This window comes from Aulonocara sp. 'chitande type north' Nkhata Bay, linkage group LG1 (assembly GCF_057382095.1).
Source record: "Aulonocara sp. 'chitande type north' Nkhata Bay isolate Kocher_YH1m ecotype deep benthic linkage group LG1, A_spYH_male_GT1.1, whole genome shotgun sequence".
NCBI lineage: Eukaryota > Metazoa > Chordata > Actinopteri > Cichliformes > Cichlidae > Aulonocara > Aulonocara sp. 'chitande type north' Nkhata Bay.
In genome coordinates, this window is record NC_141344.1 from 22699870 (window position 1) to 22720585 (window position 20716).

Here is a 20716-nt window from a genome sequence, read left to right on the forward strand (position 1 = left end):
CTAATCTGCAGTTAGTGAATATACACAGAGGAGACATTTAGGTCAAGCATTTGTTCTACTGTTTTGACAGTTGCCATTTCTTTTTTCCCCCAGCGCTGGTTATGATATCAACAACATAGTGTACAATTAAATGCAGGAAATAGATACCAGAGAAATGCAAAGAAATACGCATATGCAAACAAATTAAAAAGGCATAAAACATAGTACCTAGGATGATCACTAAAGTGAGATTGACTCTAATGCTGGTTTGCATAACACAATAAAATGACAGGTGAGTTACTGTTTTTGTGGGGACACGTACAGCTCTCAGTTTGGATGTGGTGGAGGACCAGACGGTGCATGCTTTTCAAAAGTACTCCTACACTGTATGTATGATGCATAAGTAGAACACAGGTCATTTTGCATTAGTTGGCTCCACTGGACTCAAAAATGCTGTGACCTTTAAACCATTGCATGCCCTGCCACCTGTCAGAAATGAAGCTGTTAATATGCTTCTTACTATTAAGGCTGATGAATGGATAACACAAAGCTGCCTGAGGAGTAGCACCAGGAAGCATTTTGCATTCAACACCATGGATTCAATCAAAGGTGTTTGCTGATATTAAATGCACTCATCTTACACTAATGTTAGTTACTTAGGGCAGCAGAGACATGACAAGCTCATTTTCATAAAAAAAGTGCTAGTGTCAGCATTTTACTGTTTACAGTATCCCATACCTGGATGCACCAAAGAGGTCTGAAAGTGGTTTTTTTTGTGTGTACATGATGTCGAGTTGTACGTGCCACCCACTTTTGATTCAGTTAAACTTATTTATGTCTAGAGAAGACATAAAGTAAATCACTACCGAAAAAAATTGATGTGCTAGTAATAAAAGTAACAATCACTACAAATTAAGCATGAACTTGAACTGCTTAAATAATTAGTGCTCAACATAAAGGTCCTAAAATGTTCCCCCTCCTATTGTGTCTGTTTCTATTGACTCTGTCTGTCCAGCATATTTTGCCAATTGCAATTTTTTATGTATTTATATTATACAGTCGTGTGAATTTATTGATCTTTTGACATATTGGGGGAAACATTTGGTCCCTTAGGAAACAATGCCTGTAGATAAAGGTGATATCTATAAGGGGGGCGTACCAGTTGAAAAATCCACCTGGGAATTCAACTAAGACGCACCACAAGTAGCCACAGACACACAGCTCACAAGCCGCAATACAAAAAGGCTCTCTGGCACTAGAGCGCTCCTCTCTCTGGCTTTAAGCACTCGCCACAGAAATAGCTGCACAAAGATTTGTTACTCCAGGCTGGAGAATGAGCCAGATACATCCTCTGGAGCAAAATCACAGCAGGCCCTGCTAGGGTGCCGATAACAGGCAGCTTTTCAGGTGAAGAGCCTCGTTAAAACTGAGCAGGTGGCTTACATGATGTAATTACTGCTATATTGGGCAACACTAGCTTCTGATGTATTTGATTTTAAGCTTAACTTCTTTTGCTATTTTTGTTCAGCAAAAAGTTGAGCGATTATCTTCAGGCATTATTTCAAAGATGACCTGGTTTTTGCTTGCTCCAGTATGTAATAAAAGCTAGCAATTTCCATGAGATATACTTACTGTGTCACACGACTGTAGATATATATATACATTAAGTTCATTGTTTATACTCTGTACGTGTCCTTCATTAAGACCTGAGAGAAAGGCCAACAACAAGATTGAGGTAGGTAACCATAATGCATCAAATCAGTACTTGTGCAGCAAATGACAACACTGAGCAGAGAGCCGGCGAGAGAAAAGCCCTGTAATTGTTTAGCTACCCAACAACCGTCCATCTCCCTCAGCCAGCTCTCTGTCTGTGCTCGTCAGCATTCAAAGATATTATAAGCACCTGAAGCACATAGTCAGCGTTGACAGGAGGGAGAAGGCCGAGCAGCAAGTATAGTTTTGAGAAGAGTAACAGTAAACGAGCTTAACCGGCAACTGTTACGTGTACTGGGCACCAGAAGAGAAATAAAAGGCTACTGCTGCGTTCGTGAAGGAGGCTGGAAATGTGATGTGAAAACAAAATAAGAAAGTGATGCTGACACAAATATTCAGAAAAAGTTTAGAGATACACTGCTGTCAAAAAAAAAAATTAGAGCTTTTTTTGCTTTCTTTCCAGAGGTCAAATACCACTCTCATATCTCTGTTGTCAAAACTACAGTTAAATATTAGATAACAGGACAAAATAAAAGCAATAGCACATACGTGCATTTAATACATAAATCTCTTCCAAATAGTTGTTTTTAAGCTTTGGCTTTTTTACATATTAAAAAAAGATATATTTAATAGCATGTGTTAGAGAATTTAGATTTTTAATAGCTCATCTAAGCGTCTAAGAGACCGGGGATGGTTAACAACAATTTTGGAATTAGGGCTAGGCTACTTGCCAAACAGCTATGACCTTAAAACTGAGAAAGATCAAATGAGAGCGGTTTCATCTGCCAACAAGAAAGCCAATAAGCAGATTTTCCAGAAATATGATCCAAACTATTCGCAGACACGGGCCATTTTCTGTTAACATTTGTGCTCAATTTAGCTTTATCTTTTTAAAAACACATGACATCTCATCTCATGCACAGTTAGTCTTTAAGATGTCATTGACAATGCAGTGTATCTCTAACAGCCTTGTCATTCAACTGAAGCAACTACGGTGGAAAAAAGAAATTACAATCTTTAAAATAAAGTCAAATCTATCAAAAGGCTTACAATAGATTAGCATAATTCATACATATTTCCAACACACCGTAACCGTACAACATGTTATCAGTCTGTCAGCTTGCATGAGGTACTGATGCTGTATCTACAAACACCATATTCACCAACAGAGGGAAGCCAGGACTTCACAAAGGGCCAAAAGAGGGTTTTTCATTATGCAATAAACAGACAAACAACAACAACAGCGACAACATTAACATTGTTATCTTGAGGTAGAACATTAATTTCAGCATTTGGAAGTGCTTTATGTTGGATACTTTTTTTTTGTTTTCTTTATTTTTCTGTTTTACTTCGACAAGCAGGAGAAGAGAGATGATTCTTGACATCTGAGGTAGAGCGGCACCTGATTTTGTCACTTCCAAACCAATTCCTCTGCATGTAAAGTAACTGTGAGCTCAGGGGAAGGTAAAGTCCCTAAAAGCTTCCCACTACACATTCATTCCGGCTGAGGTAGGTTTCTTTCTTTTCTTTCTATCGCAAGGTTCACGCAGCCAAGTCTAACGCCTGCATGAAGGCCGAAAACTCATAAAAAAAAAAATTCGAAATCACTGAAACAAAGTCCTGAGGCAGAATATATCGAATCCCTGGAAGAAGGCTGAGATCTTCTGTGAACAAGAAGGTGGAATCATTGGTAGGTGAGAGTAGGCAGCAGGAGTCTTTGACATCCACAGAAAAGTAGAGATAAGACCAATAACTTATAACTGCTTTGACATATAAGTGATAAAGATATAGTGTATATATTTATATATATACATATATTTATAAACTTAAAAATAAAACCATTGTATAACAAGGACATTCTGGGGCCTCTGTCTTAGGTGCTGCCCAACACCAGCAAATTAACCAAAGACCAAAACAAAAACTAAAAATTCATCGGGCTTCAGATATACAGTCCTAGATCCTCCAGAACTCCTTTATAAAAGAAAAAAGTCTTTGCACAAAAGGAATGACGACTTTGAAAAAACAACAACAATCTGTCAACCTGAGTGAGAGAAAAGTCTGCGTGGACACTGGACAGTGTCGTGTGAATTGGCCTTCATACATTATTAGCCTTGGTCCTGCTGAGCTGCTCCTGCTACAGGAGTCTCTCGGAATTGGGTTTCCCTCTCCACGGCAAACTCATCCAGCGGTATCGTAGACAGCTGGGTGTTATTCAGCATGTAGGAATCAGACTGAAAACACGTGCAAACAATCAGACTGAGTATATTTCATTTAGTTTCAGCTTAGATAGAATATACTTTTTTTCCTTTAATTAACATAGCTTTCCTCACTCTTTTCACTCTGAGGACCTACCATGCACATTTCTCTTGTGTTTGGCTGCATGAAAAGGCTCTCGAGCTCATTGCTGTCAACCGCTTTCTTCCTCGCCGCGCTGCCATTGACCTCCATCTCTCTTCTGGCAGCCCCGTTAAGCCCAGAGGCTCCCTGGGAAGACGAAGAAGAGTCCACAGCAGCGCCGTTCCCTGCCTGGGGGGTGGCCTGAACTGTCTTACACATCATTAATCTGGGGATTACACGAACATGCACACATTAAACGTTTGCCTGATTCTATACACACGATAGAAATAGACCCTTTAACAGCAACTATTGGCAAGTTATTTCACTGGCACCATTAACTGCCGCATGAATGTGCACGTCGTGCTAGTTCTGACCTGCCACGGTAGCTGAAGACGAGGAAAAGCACGCAGAAGATGATGCAGGTAATGCCGATGTGAATGCCGATTATGATGCCCGTGGTGGATGTTTTGCCCTGCTCATCTTTCACACAGTCGCACGGGCCGTCCAACACTGAGGAGATATTGCACACAACACGGTCACATCACAGCTGGGTGAGCTTGGACTGTTTATGTGGCATGAAGGTCAACTTGACTGATACAAAAGATGCTATGTGAGACTAATCTACTTTCATGCTCCGTATTGATGTGGGCAGTGTGTAGCGGTGTGAAAATATTTCCATATTTGGTGGGTCACTGCAGCGGTATAAGGGGTAGTGGCAACAAGTAAAGACATCTCTTCTGTGAGATCGATATACGGTCATATTTAGCTCAAATCCACACTGTACTCCAACCACGTTTAGCCCTTATTTTGAGTGATGATTCTTGTGATTTATTGGGTTTTTCGAGCTGTCATCTCAGCTAAACCATGCCTCAAGTCCTGGACCAGTCTGATAAAGATTAAACTTGGAATCCAAGTAACAGAGAAACAACTTTGTGGAGGATGGCTTTGGTGATGTACACCCACAGCATGCTAGATGATGCAAGATTTGCTTGGCCTTCACTACACTTCCCCAGACTGCTCGTAGAATCTTGCAGCCCACACTGGGCAGACCTTTTGTGTTAAAGGTCCACTTCTTCCAAGATAAAGTGGAACGATAGAAATGCAGCAGCAATACTTGAAAAAAAAAACCCAGCGAATCATTTTTAGTGAGGATGAAGTGAGTCAGGTATGTCAGCTCATATGCGCCATACTGAGGATCAGAGGGCAGAAATCATTTGATGAGCCTGTGTAGGCCAAAGTCTACACTTTCAGACAGATACGAGATTGGGAGAAAGAGAAAGAGGCGAGAGCCCCAGTAAAGATACTCTTTTTATAGCAAGATCAAAGGAAGGCGTGATATAACTGTATTTCTCTTTATCTTTGTAGTACATTAGTCTCTTGTATTCAAAAAGCACACCTCGAGAGATCCAAATTGCAGGATTGGCCAGGACTTTTCAATTTTCTACATTAATATTGGGCAAACACTTTTTCTAAATAAATATACTAGACAAACAGACCCTCTGTGATCTAGTTTTTCTCGCTGGCATCACTGAAAGATTAAATCCTGTAGTTCAAAATGCATTAACTCAAAATGCAGATCCAATAAAGAAAACATTTAAGTTTTTCAGAGACACTTCGCTTCTCTCAAATGACCTTTAACCATTTATTTCCACTCCGACAGTTCATTCTGGGATTCAGATCATGAGTCCTGGTTTTGGATTTGTCTTATTTGCTGACCCATCTTGGAATGACACGCCATTCATTACTTTTTTCTTACATTTCCAGGCAAACATTTATTTTTCTTGAAATATTTTTCATCCTACCTAAATACCGTCAGAAAGACTTATCACATCAGGCTCACAAAATCAATCAATATAAAAAGGATTAAACCCGTGGACACGTAGTCTATGATATATAGAGATGATGCATATGGGAAGCCTCTCCACCTCTGGAAATAGACATTGGTGAGATAATCAGATGACCTGTGGGACAGCGCCATCTCACTAATCCATACATCATCATGTGCATGATGATAATATTTGATTTATTTTTTAATTCACATCATAGTATTTGATTCAAACTTCAGTTTTGTTTTTCCAATGAAACAATAAATGCATTTCTATTATTCTCAGTTTATTATTTTCCTTTTTGTTAGGTGTATTGTTATAATCTTTTTTCTCCACTGTCTGTCTTCCTGAGATTTTTTTGTCCTTGGACAACGTGATATGGAAATGTGGGCAGACTGTACATTTCCATATATCCACATTTCAAGATGACTGTATTTTAAATGATGGAAAAATGATAAAGAAAAATTCACCTGATTTGGCCACTGCCTCCCGAAGTGAAGCAAATCGTATGGTGGCATTCCCGTCTCCATGCTGGTTGTGAGCAATCAACTTTATCTCATAGACCAGTGAGGAGTCTGAACAAAAGGAAACAAAGAAAGCAATCAAAACTAAGCACCATGAGCTGTTAGCGACACATATTTTTAGCTCTTGGCAAAAACAACTATGTAAACCCACTAAAGTGCATTAACAAACCATTCTGCATCACAGGCCCGCTCATCAGCGCTTACGACGCGTGACGCTAATTACCAATAAAAGCAATGATACAGTCAGCTGTCATGTCTCACCCAGATGAGTGATGTTGTACTGGGTGACGTTGCGAGGGAAGGCGATGGGCCCAGTGAACAGTGGTGTGTGCGCTCTCCTGTAATACAGTCTGAAGCCCTGAGGCTGGCCCATCTTGGAGGAAGACTCCCATGTTGCTTGTACAACACTACCGTTCACCACCTTTGTGTAGAGGGAAGGAGGAGCTGGCACTGCAACACAAAACAAAATGTAAGCCAAAGTAGTTAAACAACTATCAGAAATTTGATCAGGTGTGGGAAAAATAAAATGTGAGCAATAATATTTTTACTTTTTTCCTCAGGATGAACAAGCTCTAAAATATAAAGCAATGAGAGCAGCCCAATTTGTCTTATGTTTTATGGATGTTCTGCAATAATTAAGGTGAAATCGTGTGTTTTACCTGTGCTACAAATCTTGTGGGAGTCTTGATATTTCTAATTTTTTTTTTTTCCGCCAACTCACCCTCTCCGTGAGTGCTCTCTGTGACACTGTCCGAAGGTTTGCTGGCCCCATGGGATGTGTAGGCCTTCACATAGAAGGTATAATTGGTGGAGGGCTCCAGGTCCCGGATGATCTGCTGCAGCGTGACCTTACTGACAGCCTCCTCGTATTCCATCTCCGCCGGGTCTGAAGGAAGAAGGGTGGAGGGAGAAGAGGGGGAATAAAAGAAAGGAGGAGCCAAATTTTGAAACGATTTGTAAGAAAAATAGGAAAGACATAATTGGGAAAAGGAAGAAAAATGGAAAATAATATGTTTCTATTAGCACTTGTGCTTACTGCCCACTTCAGTGGGTTTTATCAAAGCATTTACAGTATTTAATAGCTAATTTAGTATCGCTCTGGGCCTCAGGGTGAATTGCAGGGGCGGCATAAGAAGATGGAGGGAGGAATCGGGAGAGTTGTTCAGGATGGGTTAAAGCATTTTATTGCTTTTAATTCAGCAATTCATCCAACCATAACCACTATCTACATCTAGCCCTCAATCCATTGGGCCACGCCACGCTGGAGAGGAAATTACAGGAAATACTATTAGTCGTCTCCCAGGTCCCTTAATGATCAGTTAATAGATCAACTGAGGGGAACATCAGCAGGTGCTACAATGGTCTCCCCATAAAAACAAGTAAAAACATACACAGTTAATTGTACCATACCCACAAGGTAAAGAAAATAAATAAATGACACATGCATTTATCAAGTAGGCATGTAGGGACTTTTCTAGACACCAACTGACAGCGGAGAACCAATGTAAACATCCAAAACAGTTGGGGATCAGAGATCAGTCAGTCTGTAACCCCCTGACACAGAGTGTTAAGTTGATTCTGTTCATCTGGACGTAGCATTTTCAATAGGAGACACTTTTCATCATCCAAGTGACTTCTTCAGTGCAGGTTTCCCCACCTTATAAACAGTACATGTGCATAACAGCCGACACTGGCACCATTTGAGGCAAAGTCGGTTTCATGACCTTTAATAAGTAAATTGTCATGATTATTGACCAATGACCATGATCTATTTGACTATTTGCAGAGAACAGTCACAACATTGTAGGATGGTGAACCTACAATGTTCCTACAATGGTGGATTCTGAGTTGGTCTTTCCCTTCTCACGTAAATGGCATCCTGGACTCAAAGCTCAAACTAGCCTTCCTCTCTGTCCCGGATGTGTACATCACAAATAAAATGCAGATATAGCAAATATGCTATAAATTAAAACTCATATATGGAAATTTTTTGTGAGAAGGTTTAATAAACACTCCGGCACTTATTTCATGGTTCAGGCTTTAAAGGGCTAATCTACAATTTTGCAAAGTTGATTTCTCCCTGGAGGTTTGAGGTCACGTTGTTGAATTTTGCAAACAGTTTGATTCAAGGTGTGTGTTGGTTGCATCTTGTGAGAAAGGAAAACTGAAAATCACCACAAAAACAAATTATCCTTAAATATTATGAAGCTGACATGTGAAAACAGCTTCTTGTTGTTTTTTGATTTCTTTCCTTTCTGTAGACCTTGGATCCACCTCTTTGTTTATCTTTAAACAAAAGTATGTGTCAAGGTAATTCAGTGTAAAATACTAAAACATGAATTTTCCATAGGCACCATATCACCTTGGTCGTTGTTTCTTGTTTCTCATTTAATATTGACGCGATAACTCTTCCAAAGTCTGACACACCAAACTACACATGAGATTTGACATCCCTCATACTCTACTACTAGAAACCTGCGCTTACCACTAATGAAGGGTTTTACCTTACCAATAATTTGTATGACTGTTACAACGATGGCTGCTAGTTTGAAGTGGCGTGATAAATAAATGAAATAAACTGAAGTAAAGCATTAGCCTGAAGTGATGTGTGCGTGCGTGTGTGTGCTTACAAATCGCTTTTGTGCCTCAGAACCATCTTTGCCTGTGTCAGTGCCGTTCCTCATCATTTCATTACTGTAGCAGCTTATTTACATAATTGAATTATAATGAAAGTGTGGCAGCGTTCTCTTGTTTGCTGCCATTTGTAGTTATGCGAATGAATTTAGCCGCATCCATTCCTAATTCTTCAGTGAAAATGTCATGGGGCTCCTCAAACACTTATTTACTTTCAGAGCTGATTTATTCCACGTTAAGAGGCCTGTGTTTTTTCTGCCTCCTCTCATCTCACCTGGCATGCCTTTTGACACTGACATCATGTCACACTTGTTTTAACTAAAGCTTTGCTTTAAACTGTATCTGGATCTTCAAGAAGCCCCACCTGAGGTCCGGCGGATGTGGAGCACATAACCGATGATGTCCTGAGTGTTTTTATCAGGTTCCCTCCAGGACACCTGTATGGTGGTGGGGGAGAGGGCCTCTGCTTCCACGTGGGTGGGAACGCCAGGCAGTCCATCAGCCCAGAGCACCGTGAGGCGGGCACTGGCCTGCGTAGAGCCCGCGCTGTTCTCAGCGATGCATTGGTAGATAGCCTCGTCATTCTGACTGATGCCATATATTGTCAGTGTGCTGTGGAAGCAGCAGAGGAGAGAAGCAGGAAGCAGAGAGTGTGGGAAAGAAGAAAGGAAACAAGGAAGTTTAGTTTCTCTGGTGCAAATGTGGAACATAAGATTCTTACTATTGCTTTACTAGCAGTGCAATAGCTGCACCTCGTGTTTGAGCAGGTGAATTCGCTGCCTTAAATTCTAACTATTTAGAATTTAGGTGCCTTCTTTAGCCTTTAAACCTATCACGTTGATTCAGTGCCAGTGATAGCAGTAATGCTTCTTACAAACTGTAAGAAAGAAACTGTTCTGTATTATGTGACTCACATATTTGAAGTTTAGATGAAATGCTACAAAAACTGTTAAAATCTGGGGAAAGTAACTGCCCATGTTGGCTTAAAAAAACAAAAAAAAAAAACAGGAGTTGCAAACATTTTTAAGTTTAGATTTTGAAATTTTCTGCTCACAGCGTCAACAACATATCCTCTTTAATTATAGCATCGGGGGCAGACCCATGGGGTGGCCATGGCAACCAGACTATAAAGTCTGACCTCCACACAAGACCAGTGGTAATGACTGGTTTTCTCCTTGGAACTTTCTGTTTACAGAACTGTTTCTCTACAGCTACTTTTCCTTCATGTACTCATTTAAACAGTGAACTTTTTAAAATTGTAAATATCTTATGAGCTTTACAGTATCAGCAACGGTTCACAATTAAAAAGGAAAAAAATGTAAATCGTGTATATTAAATAAGAGCGAGTGTTAACAAAGAAAACCCCAAAATACAAAAACTGTTTTTCCTGTAGCGTTTTACCTCATCTCTATGCAAGAAATGAGCTCAACCTCTCCACCATTATAAAAATTGTCTTGCTCCAACACTGTGTAGTATTCTCTGTACTGCTGTCCAAACATTACTACTTATTTTCACAATTTTAATTTTCAAAACCAACTTTTGACAGTTTACACACATAAATTGCAAGAATAACGTTGGAACATTTTTTTTAAAGTTGTCATTACACAAGTGTAGCACACCGTAATGTCTTTGTCCAAGAGAGCTGGTAGATTAAAGAGTGCTTAAGCTGCTAGCTGAAAACATCAGCCATCTATACAGTAACATGCATCTCTGATGGGCAATGTCTAGACAAATCCTTCTAGGCTCCAGCGCACCTCGAGACTGAAGTCTTTATATGTCATAAACTAAAAAGTAGTGTTTTTAAATAAAGTCTCAAGAGGTATTCATGCTTGAATAAATCCATTTAATGTAGTATATCTTTCTCCTGGTAAGGACCACACAGAACAAAAGATGACTGCGACATAAAGTCAAGAGCACGAGTTACTGTGTTCAGCTGGGTGAGAGAAAAAGTGATTTGTGGCACAGACAGCAGGCAGCAGCAGTAAGAACAGAAGGTCCTCAATCATGCGGAGCACATACTAGATTCATCATGAACTGAATCTCCCATGGCAGTAGATACATTTATATCAGTGCTTCAAAAAAATCAAATTTGCCCACATCGGTATAAACTGTGACATTTCCATACACACATGTGAACTCTACCTATGGACACACACAAACACGCACACACTTTTCTATCAAACCTCTGACACGCTGCTCTTTGTCCTCATTTTTCTCTACTTCTATCGCTTCCCTCCTACCTGGGTTGTCCTCAGTTATAGAATAAATATAGGGGAGCACTGTGTGTGTGTGCATGTGTTTACCTTATGTATGTACATGTGTAGGTTGTGTAGGTGTTTTTAGACAAGAATACATAATCCACTTTTCACATTCTGCCTGTCTTCAAGCAAAAGAAATAAATAGTAAAACATTTAACATACTACGGAAATGAGGCACTGCAGTGTAAAGCATTTCTTCATGTCATTGTTATGTCAAGGCCATTTCTGCTGTATTTAAAGTATAATATATGCCGAACAAAACATGAATATGAAATGGACTGAGCTATACCTTGAAGATGGTGCACCCCTTGGTCATATTATTTCTCGAGTTCAGAAGCATTTGCCAGATAAAGGGAAGTAAACTGTCGGGTTTGTGGCTCTCACGCTGTGTTTTAACTTTAAGCGAGGAAACTGAATGCAAACTGCAATATCCCGCTACTCCAGTTTGTATGAGTTGGTACAGCAGAATGTGACTTTTCTTTGATGAACAGGAAGCATTATATTAAATAACCTTTCCTCACAATGCTGCTATGAGGAAAAGAAATCAAAATATAGATGGGCTATTAGAAAGTAATGAGTCAATCTTGAACTATCCCTCTTCTCTTTATATTTTGCAGGAAAAATGGGAAATAGATGTAGTGATTTAACAGTTCTAACAACTCTATATATTTTTATGTGATCACCTTTATTATTCAATGAACTCGCTTAGGCAAGCTTTCCTGTAACTTATTGGTTGGTCTTTAGGAATAACTCCTGACATTCAAAGTTTCAAATTTCATCACTCCATCAGACCTCATCCATTTGCTTCTGCTTATCCTTTTTTAGGGTCGCGGGGGGCGCTGGAGCCTATCCCAGTTGACATAGGGCGAGAGGCAGGGTAGACCCTGGACAGGTCGCCAGTCTGTGGCAGGGCTAACACACAGAGACAAACAACCATTCACTCCCACATTCACACGTATGGGCAATTTAGACTGATCAATTAACCTATCCCTACTAACTGCATGTCTTTTGCCTGTGGGAGGAAGCTGGAGTACCCGGGGAGAACCCTGGCAAACACAGGGAGAACATGGAAACTCCACACAGAAAGATGGTGGATGGATTCCTGATGGTGGAATTTAGGCCCTTCTTGCTGTGCGGCAACACTGCTAACCACCATGCCACCGTCCTGCCACGGTGCTGCCATCACACCTATTGCCACTAATTTTCTGTCCAGTTCTTGTGTAATTTGGCAAAACTCAGCCTTTTATTCCTGTTTCCCTTCCTTAAGAATGGCTTCTTGACAGCCAGCACTAGATGGATCAACTGAAGAGCCAGATGCATCTGTTAGGTCCTGTGTCAGGTCTTTGCTGCTTATTCAGATACCCTTCATCAGTTTTTTAGGCCACTTCTTCTTTTGTTTTCCACTTGTCTGGTTTTATCAGATTTTTAAAGGACATGCTGCACACCATGTCTGACAAACTGTGTTACTGTTCACAATTTTCATAGAGTCGCATAGATGGGAACAAATTATGTGTTTTGTGACAGGCTCGTCCTGTGCTTTGTGCTTTAAGATAGAATTTGTTTTGGTTGTTATGTGTAGACACAACGCAGGTTCATCCTTTGAGTAAGGTGCCCTTTTTAGGGTGACTTATGGTTTAGGGGTCAGTGTTAAATGGCTTAACAAACAACAAGAAATTCCTCTAAAAATTGTATAAGGAATGGACTGAAAACGAGTGAAATAGCAGGTATTGTCCAAAGACCCCGGTAACATTACAGGGAGTGCAGAATTATTAGGCAAATGAGTATTTTGTCCACATCATCCTCTTCATGCATGTTGTCTTACTCCAAGCTGTATAGGCTCGAAAGCCTACTACCAATTAAGCATATTAGGTGATGTGCATCTCTGTAATGAGAAGGGGTGTGGTCTAATGACATCAACACCCTATATCAGGTGTGCATAATTATAAGGCAACGTCCTTTCCTTTGGCAAAATGGGTCAAAAGAAGGACTTGACAGGCTCAGAAAAGTCAAAAACAGTGAGATATCTTGCAGAGGGATGCAGCAGTCTCAAAATTGCAAAGCTTCTGAAGCGTGATCATCGAACAATCAAGCGTTTCATTCAAAATAGTCAACAGGGTCGCAAGAAGCGTGTGGAAAAACCAAGGCGCCAAATAACTGCCCATGAACCGAGAAAAGTCAAGCGTGCAGCTGCCAAGATGCCACTTGCCACCAGTTTGGCCATATTTCAGAGCTGCAACATCACTGGAGTGCCCAAAAGCACAAGGTGTGCAATACTCAGACACATGGCCAAGGTAAGAAAGGCTGAAAGACGACCACCACTGAACAAGACACACAAGCTGAAACGTCAAGACTGGGCCAAGAAATATCTCAAGACTGGTTTTTCTAAGGTTTTATGGACTGATGAAATGAGAGTGAGTCTTGATGGGCCAGATGGATGGGCCCGTGGCTGGATTGGTAAAGGGCAGAGAGCTCCAGTCCGACTCAGACGCCAGCAAGGTGGAGGTGGAGTACTGGTTTGGGCTGGTATCATCAAAGATGAGCTTGTGGGGTTGAGGATGGAGTCAAGCTCAACTCCCAGTCCTACTGCCAGTTTCTGGAAGACACCTTCTTCAAGCAGTGGTACAGGAAGAAGTCTGCATCCTTCAAGAAAAACATGATTTTCATGCAGGACAATGCTCCATCACACGCGTCCAAGTACTCCACAGCGTGGCTGGCAAGAAAGGGTATAAAAGAAGAAAAACTAATGACATGGCCTCCTTGTTCACCTGATCTGAACCCCATTGAGAACCTGTGGTCCATCATCAAATGTGAGATTTACAAGGAGGGAAAACAGTACACCTCTCTGAACAGTGTCTGGGAGGCTGTGGTTGCTGCTGCACGCAATGTTGATGGTGAACAGATCAAAACACTGACAGAATCCATGGATGGCAGGCTTTTGAGTGTCCTTGCAAAGAAAGGTGGCTATATTGGTCGCTGATTTGTTTTTGTTTTGTTTTTGAATGTCAGAAATGTATATTTGTGAATGTGGAGATGTTATATTGGTTTCACTGGTAAAAATAAATAATTGAAATGGGTATATATTTGTTTCTTGTTAAGTTGCCTAATAATTATGCACAGTAATAGTCACCTGCACACACAGATATCCCCCTAAAATAGCTAAAACTAAAAACTACTTCCAAAAACATTCAGCTTTGATATTAATGAGTTTTTTGGGTTCATTGAGAACATGGTTGTTGTTCAATAATAACATTATTCCTCAAAAATACAACTTGCCTAATAATTCTGCACTCCCTATATTGCTAAGAATTTTACACAGTACTGCAGGTATCCTCCTAGATTGGTGAAAGGGAACATGAGCAAAGTGGCATTTCAGTTCTCAGCAACACTGACATCACGCCAGCCTCAGTGCGTTTCATGCAGATGGATTTTTAAGGTCAGGCGAGCCTCTTCTGGGTCAGCAGGTAGGACAAAGAACTGAATTATTCCATTTCCTTTTCAAAATTGAAGTGTTGTTACTGGAGATTTCTGATCTGGGTCAGAGAAAGCTGCGAGATGGAAGAGTCATTATTCGCTCCAGGCTGCCAGGTGGACTCAATCTGTATAATTATCAGGTCAAAGAGGTGTTCTGCATTGCAGCCTCTCTGAGCCAATCTCACCTCTGACCCCTGAGGCGGCAGCAGTCACCAGCCCTCAGCTCGCTACTCAACCATCACGTTTCTGACAGCCTTTCATATCAGCGATGGATGGAGTGTTTGCAGACAAGCAGCCTGACCAGACGCAGCAAAGAGGCCCCCAGGGATGCCCTACTCAATGCCACCGCGGCCGGATGCGCCCCATGAGTGTGAGAACGGAAGGCAGCGAAATTTCACAAGAAGTCGCTTGTTTGAGGAGGTACAGTAGCGTCCAGCTGCATGTATGCTAATTCACACACACCCACGCACTCACACATACATTTCATGAACACATGGATGGACGCTGTTAGCTGGTCACTTGTGAAATTCCACAACTGATGTCAAAACCTGCTTTATAACTTCCAGGAGGAAAGCTCTAGATGTTTTAGACATTTTAGAGCAGGGATGTTAGTTAATGGGGCACAGTCAGTCGACTTTGAGCCTATATGTGTTGTACTCCCCCCCCCGCAAAAAAAGGTGAAACATCTTCAAGAAACTTGATGATTTATATGATTATAAAAAAGCCGCAAAATTTCCGCTTTTTGTTACTTGATGCAGAAAATGGTCAAATGTAACTATTTGTCTGTATTTTACTTCTTTAAAAACAAACCAAATAATTGCAGGAATTTGAATCACTTTCACTTCACTTCACTTTCCAGATGTTCCAGCTATTAATAAGAACCAACTACTAATAACTTATATGTAATTTTCATTTCACATCTTGTACTGTTTGATGCTTCTGATTTAGAGTTTCATTATCAAGTTCCTGTTTGATCTTGTAATCATATTCATGAAGATTTGCTTTTTTATCTCTGTTAATTATCACTGCACAGTGATGACTGCATTAATTTAGGTATAATGATTTCAGTGCTGATGCACGTAATGTCTTGCATTTAATTTTGGCTTAATGTCTTTAGTTCTGCCTCAGTGTCATTTGACAGTTTAGTGACACGATGTTTCGTTTCTGAGGTCTTTTTTTCTCTCTGTTGCTTCAGCTGGAAATCTAAATCACATTGCTTTTTGTATCAGATCACTGCTGAGGAATGATGTGACAGATGGCGGATGTTTAGATAACTACGTCACAAGTATTTGTAAAGACCAAGAGGAACAAAACATTCCAGGAAACTGTATTAGTTATTGAAGAAATTCTCTGCAAGGTTTGATGCTGCTTATATGAACTCATATATGGACAACTCTCCTATCTCTACACATTAAAAGAAACTTTTTCCCATTTTCAAATCAAATCAAATCAAATCACTTTTTATTGTCACATCACATGTGCAGGCACACTGGCACAGCACATGCGAGTGAAATTCTTGTGTGCGAGCCCCACAAGCAACAGAGATGTGCAAACACAACAACACAAACGAGCAAAATACAAGAATGGCCAACCTGAAACTAATAAATATATGTACAATATATAATAGTGTATGCATTTCTGGATGTGTATACTAAATATTTTCCTACGTGTGTGTGTGTGTGTGTGTGTGTGTGTGTGTGTGTGTGTGTGTGTGTGTGTGTGTGTGTGTGTATACACATTTTTACAAATTAAATAGTAAAAAAAATAAATTAAAAAAAATAAAAAATAAATAAAAATAATAATAATAATAATAAAATATATAAAATATACAGAGTTGAATATGTGCAGAACAAGTGGCATTTATATACAGTGTGGAGTGCATAATGTTGAAGTTCCAGTAGTGAAGCTGAGGTGTCTATGACGTGTTCAGCAGTCTGATGGCCTGATGGAAAAAGCTGTCTCTCAGTCTGCTGGTACGGGACCGGATGCTGCAGAACCTCCTTCCTGATGGAAGCAGTCTGAACAGTTTATGGCTGGGGTGACTGGAGTCCTTGATGATCCTCCCCGCTTTCCTCAGGCAGCGCTTCCTGTAGATGTCTTGGAGGGAGGGAAGCTCACCTCCAATTATCCGTTCAGAGCACCGCACTACTCGCTGGAGAGCTTTGCAGTTGTAGGCGGTGCTGTTGCCATACCAGGTGGTGATGCATCCAGTGAGGATGCTCTCAATGGCACAGTGATAGAAGGTCCTGAGGATGCGGGGGCTCATGCCGAATCTTTTCAGTCTCCTGAGAAAGAAGAGGCGCTGCTGCGCCTTCTTCACTGTTTTGTTTGTGTGTACTGACCACGTAAGATCCTCAGCCAGGTGTACGCCAAGGAACCGGAAGCTGCTCACTCTCTCCACAGCAGCGCCGTTGATGGTGATGGGGGTGTGTACTTCTCTGCACCTCCGGAAGTCCACTATCAACTCCTTTGTCTTTGCGACGTTGAGGGTGAGATGGTTGTCTTGACACCAGTGGGTCAGGGCGCTGACCTCCTCCCTGTAAGCCGTCTCATCACCGTTGGTGATAAGACCCACCACTGTAGTGTCGTCCGCAAACTTCACAATGATGTTGGAGCTGTTAGTGGCTGTGCAGTCGTAGGTGTAGAGTGAGTACAGGAGAGGGCTCAGTACACACCCCTGTGGAGCACCAGTGTTCAGTGTGATGGGGGATGAGGTGATGCTGCCCAGTCTGACCACCTGGCGTCTGTCAGACAGGAAGCTAAGGATCCAGCTGCAGAGGGAGCTGCTCAGTCCTAGATCCTGCAGTTTCCTGTCCAGCTTCGAGGGAACTATGGTATTGAATGCTGAGCTGTAATCTACAAACAGCATCCTCACATACGTGTCTCTCTTCTCCAGGTGTGACAGGGCAGTGTGTAGTGTCAGGGCTATGGCATCATCAGTGGACCTGTTGTGGCGGTATGCAAACTGTAGAGGGTCCAGTGAGTCGGGTAGTGCAGAGCAGATGAAGTCCCTGACCAGCTTCTCGAAGCATTTGCTTACGATGGGGGTCAGGGCTACAGGTCGCCAGTCGTTCAATGAGGAGATGGTGGAGGATTTGGGTACAGGGACGATGGTGGCCATTTTGAAGCAGGCTGGGACTACAGACAGAGAGAGGGAAAGGTTGAAGATGTGCGTGAACACTCCAGCCAGCTGAGCCGCGCATGACCTGAGGACGCGGCCGGGAATCCCATCCGGACCAGTAGCTTTGCGTGCGTTCACCTTCCTGAAGCACTTCCGCACATCCTCCTCAGACACAGTGTGCGCACTGACGTCATCCGCGGTGCGCACACTGTCCGGTCTCATGGTGTTCGCTGTGTCGAATCTAGCGTAGAATACGTTTAGATCCTCACACAGAGAGGCCGTGGTCTGCGGTGTGCTGGTTTTCCCTCTAAAGTCTGTGATCGTGTTTAGTCCCTGCCACATACTCCGAGGGTTGTCAAACTGTTGCTCCACCCTGTCCCTGTACTCACGTTTGGCTGCTTTGATCGTCTTCCGGAGTTGGTAATGTGCGTGTTTGTAGTCCGATGTGTTCGCGGAGGCAAAGGCGGTGTTCCGTGCCGCCAGTGCCGCGCGAACATCTCCGTTAATCCAGGGTTTTTGATTTGGGAAGGATTTGACTGTTCTGGATGGGACGACATCTTCCACGCATTTCCTGATAAATCCACAGACTGAGTCTGTGTATTCATCAATGTCTCTGGCGGCCACGTGAAACATTTCCCAGTCCGCGTGATCAAAACAGTCCCGCAGCGCAGACTCCGATTGGTCCGTCCAACAGTGCACCGCCCTCCGGGTTGGAGCTTCCTGTTTCAGCTTCTGCCTGTAGGCGGGCAGGAGCAGGATGGAGCGGTGATCTGATTGGCCGAATGGGGCGCGGGGGAGGGCTTTGTACGCATCCCGGAAAGAGGTGTAACAGTGGTCGAGTAGCCGGTTTCCACGTGTGTTGAAAAGGATGTGTTGATGGAGTTTTGGTGAGACTTTCTTCAGGTTTCCCTTATTAAAGTCTCCGGCTGTGATAAACGCTGCCTCTGGGTGTGCGGTTTCCTCGCTGCTGATCGCGCTGTACAGTTCCCTGAGTGCACGGTCAGTGTCGGCTTGTGGGGGAATGTAAACAGCCGTAATAATCACTGCTGTAAATTCCCTCGGTAGCCAGAATGGCCGGCACTTAATCATCAGGTACTCCAGGTCCGGTGAGCAGAAGGATTTGACCGGGTGCACGTTCGCATAATCACACCAGCTGTTGTTGATCATGAAACACACACCACCGCCTCTGCTTTTCCCAGTAAGATCCTGTGACCTGTCCGCGCGGTGCACAGAGAACCCCGGCAGTTGTATTGCGGAGTCCGGTACTTTGTCCGATAGCCAGGTTTCTGTGAGGCAGATCACGCAGCAGTCCCGCATCTCTCGCTGGAATGAGATCCGTGCCCGAAGCTCGCACAGCTTGTTCTCCAGAGACTGCATATTAGCCAGTAATAAACTGGGTAACGGTGGTCTGTAAGTGCGCCGTCTCAGTCGAACCAGAACGCCAGATCTTCTCCCTCTGCGTCGGCGTTTGCGGCCTCCAGGGCCAGAGAACAAAGGCGTCTCAGGTGAGATGAATGGGGGTTCTGCAAACGGAGCGTCCGTGTTGCAAAACTTGAACTCCGGAAAGTTATAAGAAAGACCGTCTTTTATGTCCAGTAAGGTTTGTCGGTCGTACACAAGGAGACAAGTGCTGCTCGTGAAAAAATAAAGGAAAAGTAAAATTAAACACAGAAGAAAGCCGTTGCTTGGGGGAGCTCGCGACGAGGCTGCCATACTCGGCGCCATCTTGATCAAGTGCACACAAGTTGCACACAAGTTGATGAAAGGTTTTACAAGTGGCATGCCCTCTTTATTAATGATGTCAAGGTTTTCAGCACCGACTGATTTTCTAACAGCAAATGTGGTTCAGTAGCACAGAAAACTGAATGCAGCAAAAGGAAACTTTTAATTAACGGAAAAGTTTGTGTGGTCGTTTTTTAAGCAGCTGTGATCGGACTTTGGAGGTGTGCAGCCTCACGCCTGTAACTCTTCATCTAATAGCTCACTGTGGCTGCTCCGTCTTCTTGATCCATTACTCCCTGCAGTGTTACAAATTGATCCACTGTCGAGAAATATTAAAAATGACTTGTTTTATAGATGCACTGTTGATGAATGGCAGCGGTAAATGCTAAGCTTACTCAAATCAAAACCTTTGAAACCTTCGCCATGTTCAAATACTTTCTGACTCAGTTTCTTTTCAAATAGATCGGTCTGTATTTATAAGCAACACCTCACCAACGATCCAAACATATGTGAAGGGGAAAAGCGAGTGACAGAGTTGAAAACACACGGGAGGTGTATGGCCTAAATTTGGACTGTTTGCTTGTCTCATTGGCGCTCCTGAACTGAGCTGTCCCGTCCTGACAGGTTGACACCATCATTTACTCATCAGTTCAAGGTCACTTCACAGATTGACAGATAAGGCTGTGGACCGGGGGGGATAGCTGACAGTGGGGCTTTGGGTCTGTTGTTCAGCTGCTAAGGCTGTGTTTACTCTCCGTTGTCTCCGAGCAGCACCCCATCAAAAGCCAGCTTTGCCATTCTGGATTCAGTGAGAGTGAAAGGAAGAAGAAGAAGAAAAAAGTCTGGGGACAAAGAGAGAACAGGAGGAAGAGGCGGGGAAGGGTGGAGGGGAGGAGTGATGAGCTGTCTGTGGCCTGAGAGGAGGGAAGGGCCCAGGGATATGACTGATTACAGGCGAGGTCAGAGTTCAAGGCCAATGCTCAGGCCAGAGCTCGCTGTAAAGTGGGCAGGAAAGGGGGATGTGGGGCACAGAGAGGGGCCTGCAAACAAGAAAGGCAGGCCTTGGTGAAAGAAAGTTTAAAAAAAAAAGAAAAGAAAAAAAAAACCCTTTGAAAGGATTCTGCTACAAAA

General features: G+C 42.5%; 1 protein-coding gene across 1 annotated transcript in view; it reads right to left on the reverse strand.

Annotated features, from left to right (window-relative positions):
* Positions 1 to 3008: 3008 nt before the first annotated feature.
* Positions 3009 to 20716, reverse strand: part of igdcc3 (immunoglobulin superfamily, DCC subclass, member 3) — a 65642-nt gene continuing 47934 nt past the window's right edge. Inside the window, exons 8-14 of the mRNA XM_086288702.1 lie at positions 9378 to 9625; positions 7101 to 7265; positions 6641 to 6829; positions 6326 to 6430; positions 4404 to 4539; positions 4045 to 4255; positions 3009 to 3923 (exon numbers count right to left, since the gene is read on the reverse strand). Of these exons, the coding sequence (XP_086144828.1) occupies positions 3798 to 3923; positions 4045 to 4255; positions 4404 to 4539; positions 6326 to 6430; positions 6641 to 6829; positions 7101 to 7265; positions 9378 to 9625 (1180 nt within the window). The 3' untranslated portion in view covers positions 3009 to 3797. The remainder of the gene's footprint in view (positions 3924 to 4044; positions 4256 to 4403; positions 4540 to 6325; positions 6431 to 6640; positions 6830 to 7100; positions 7266 to 9377; positions 9626 to 20716) is intronic.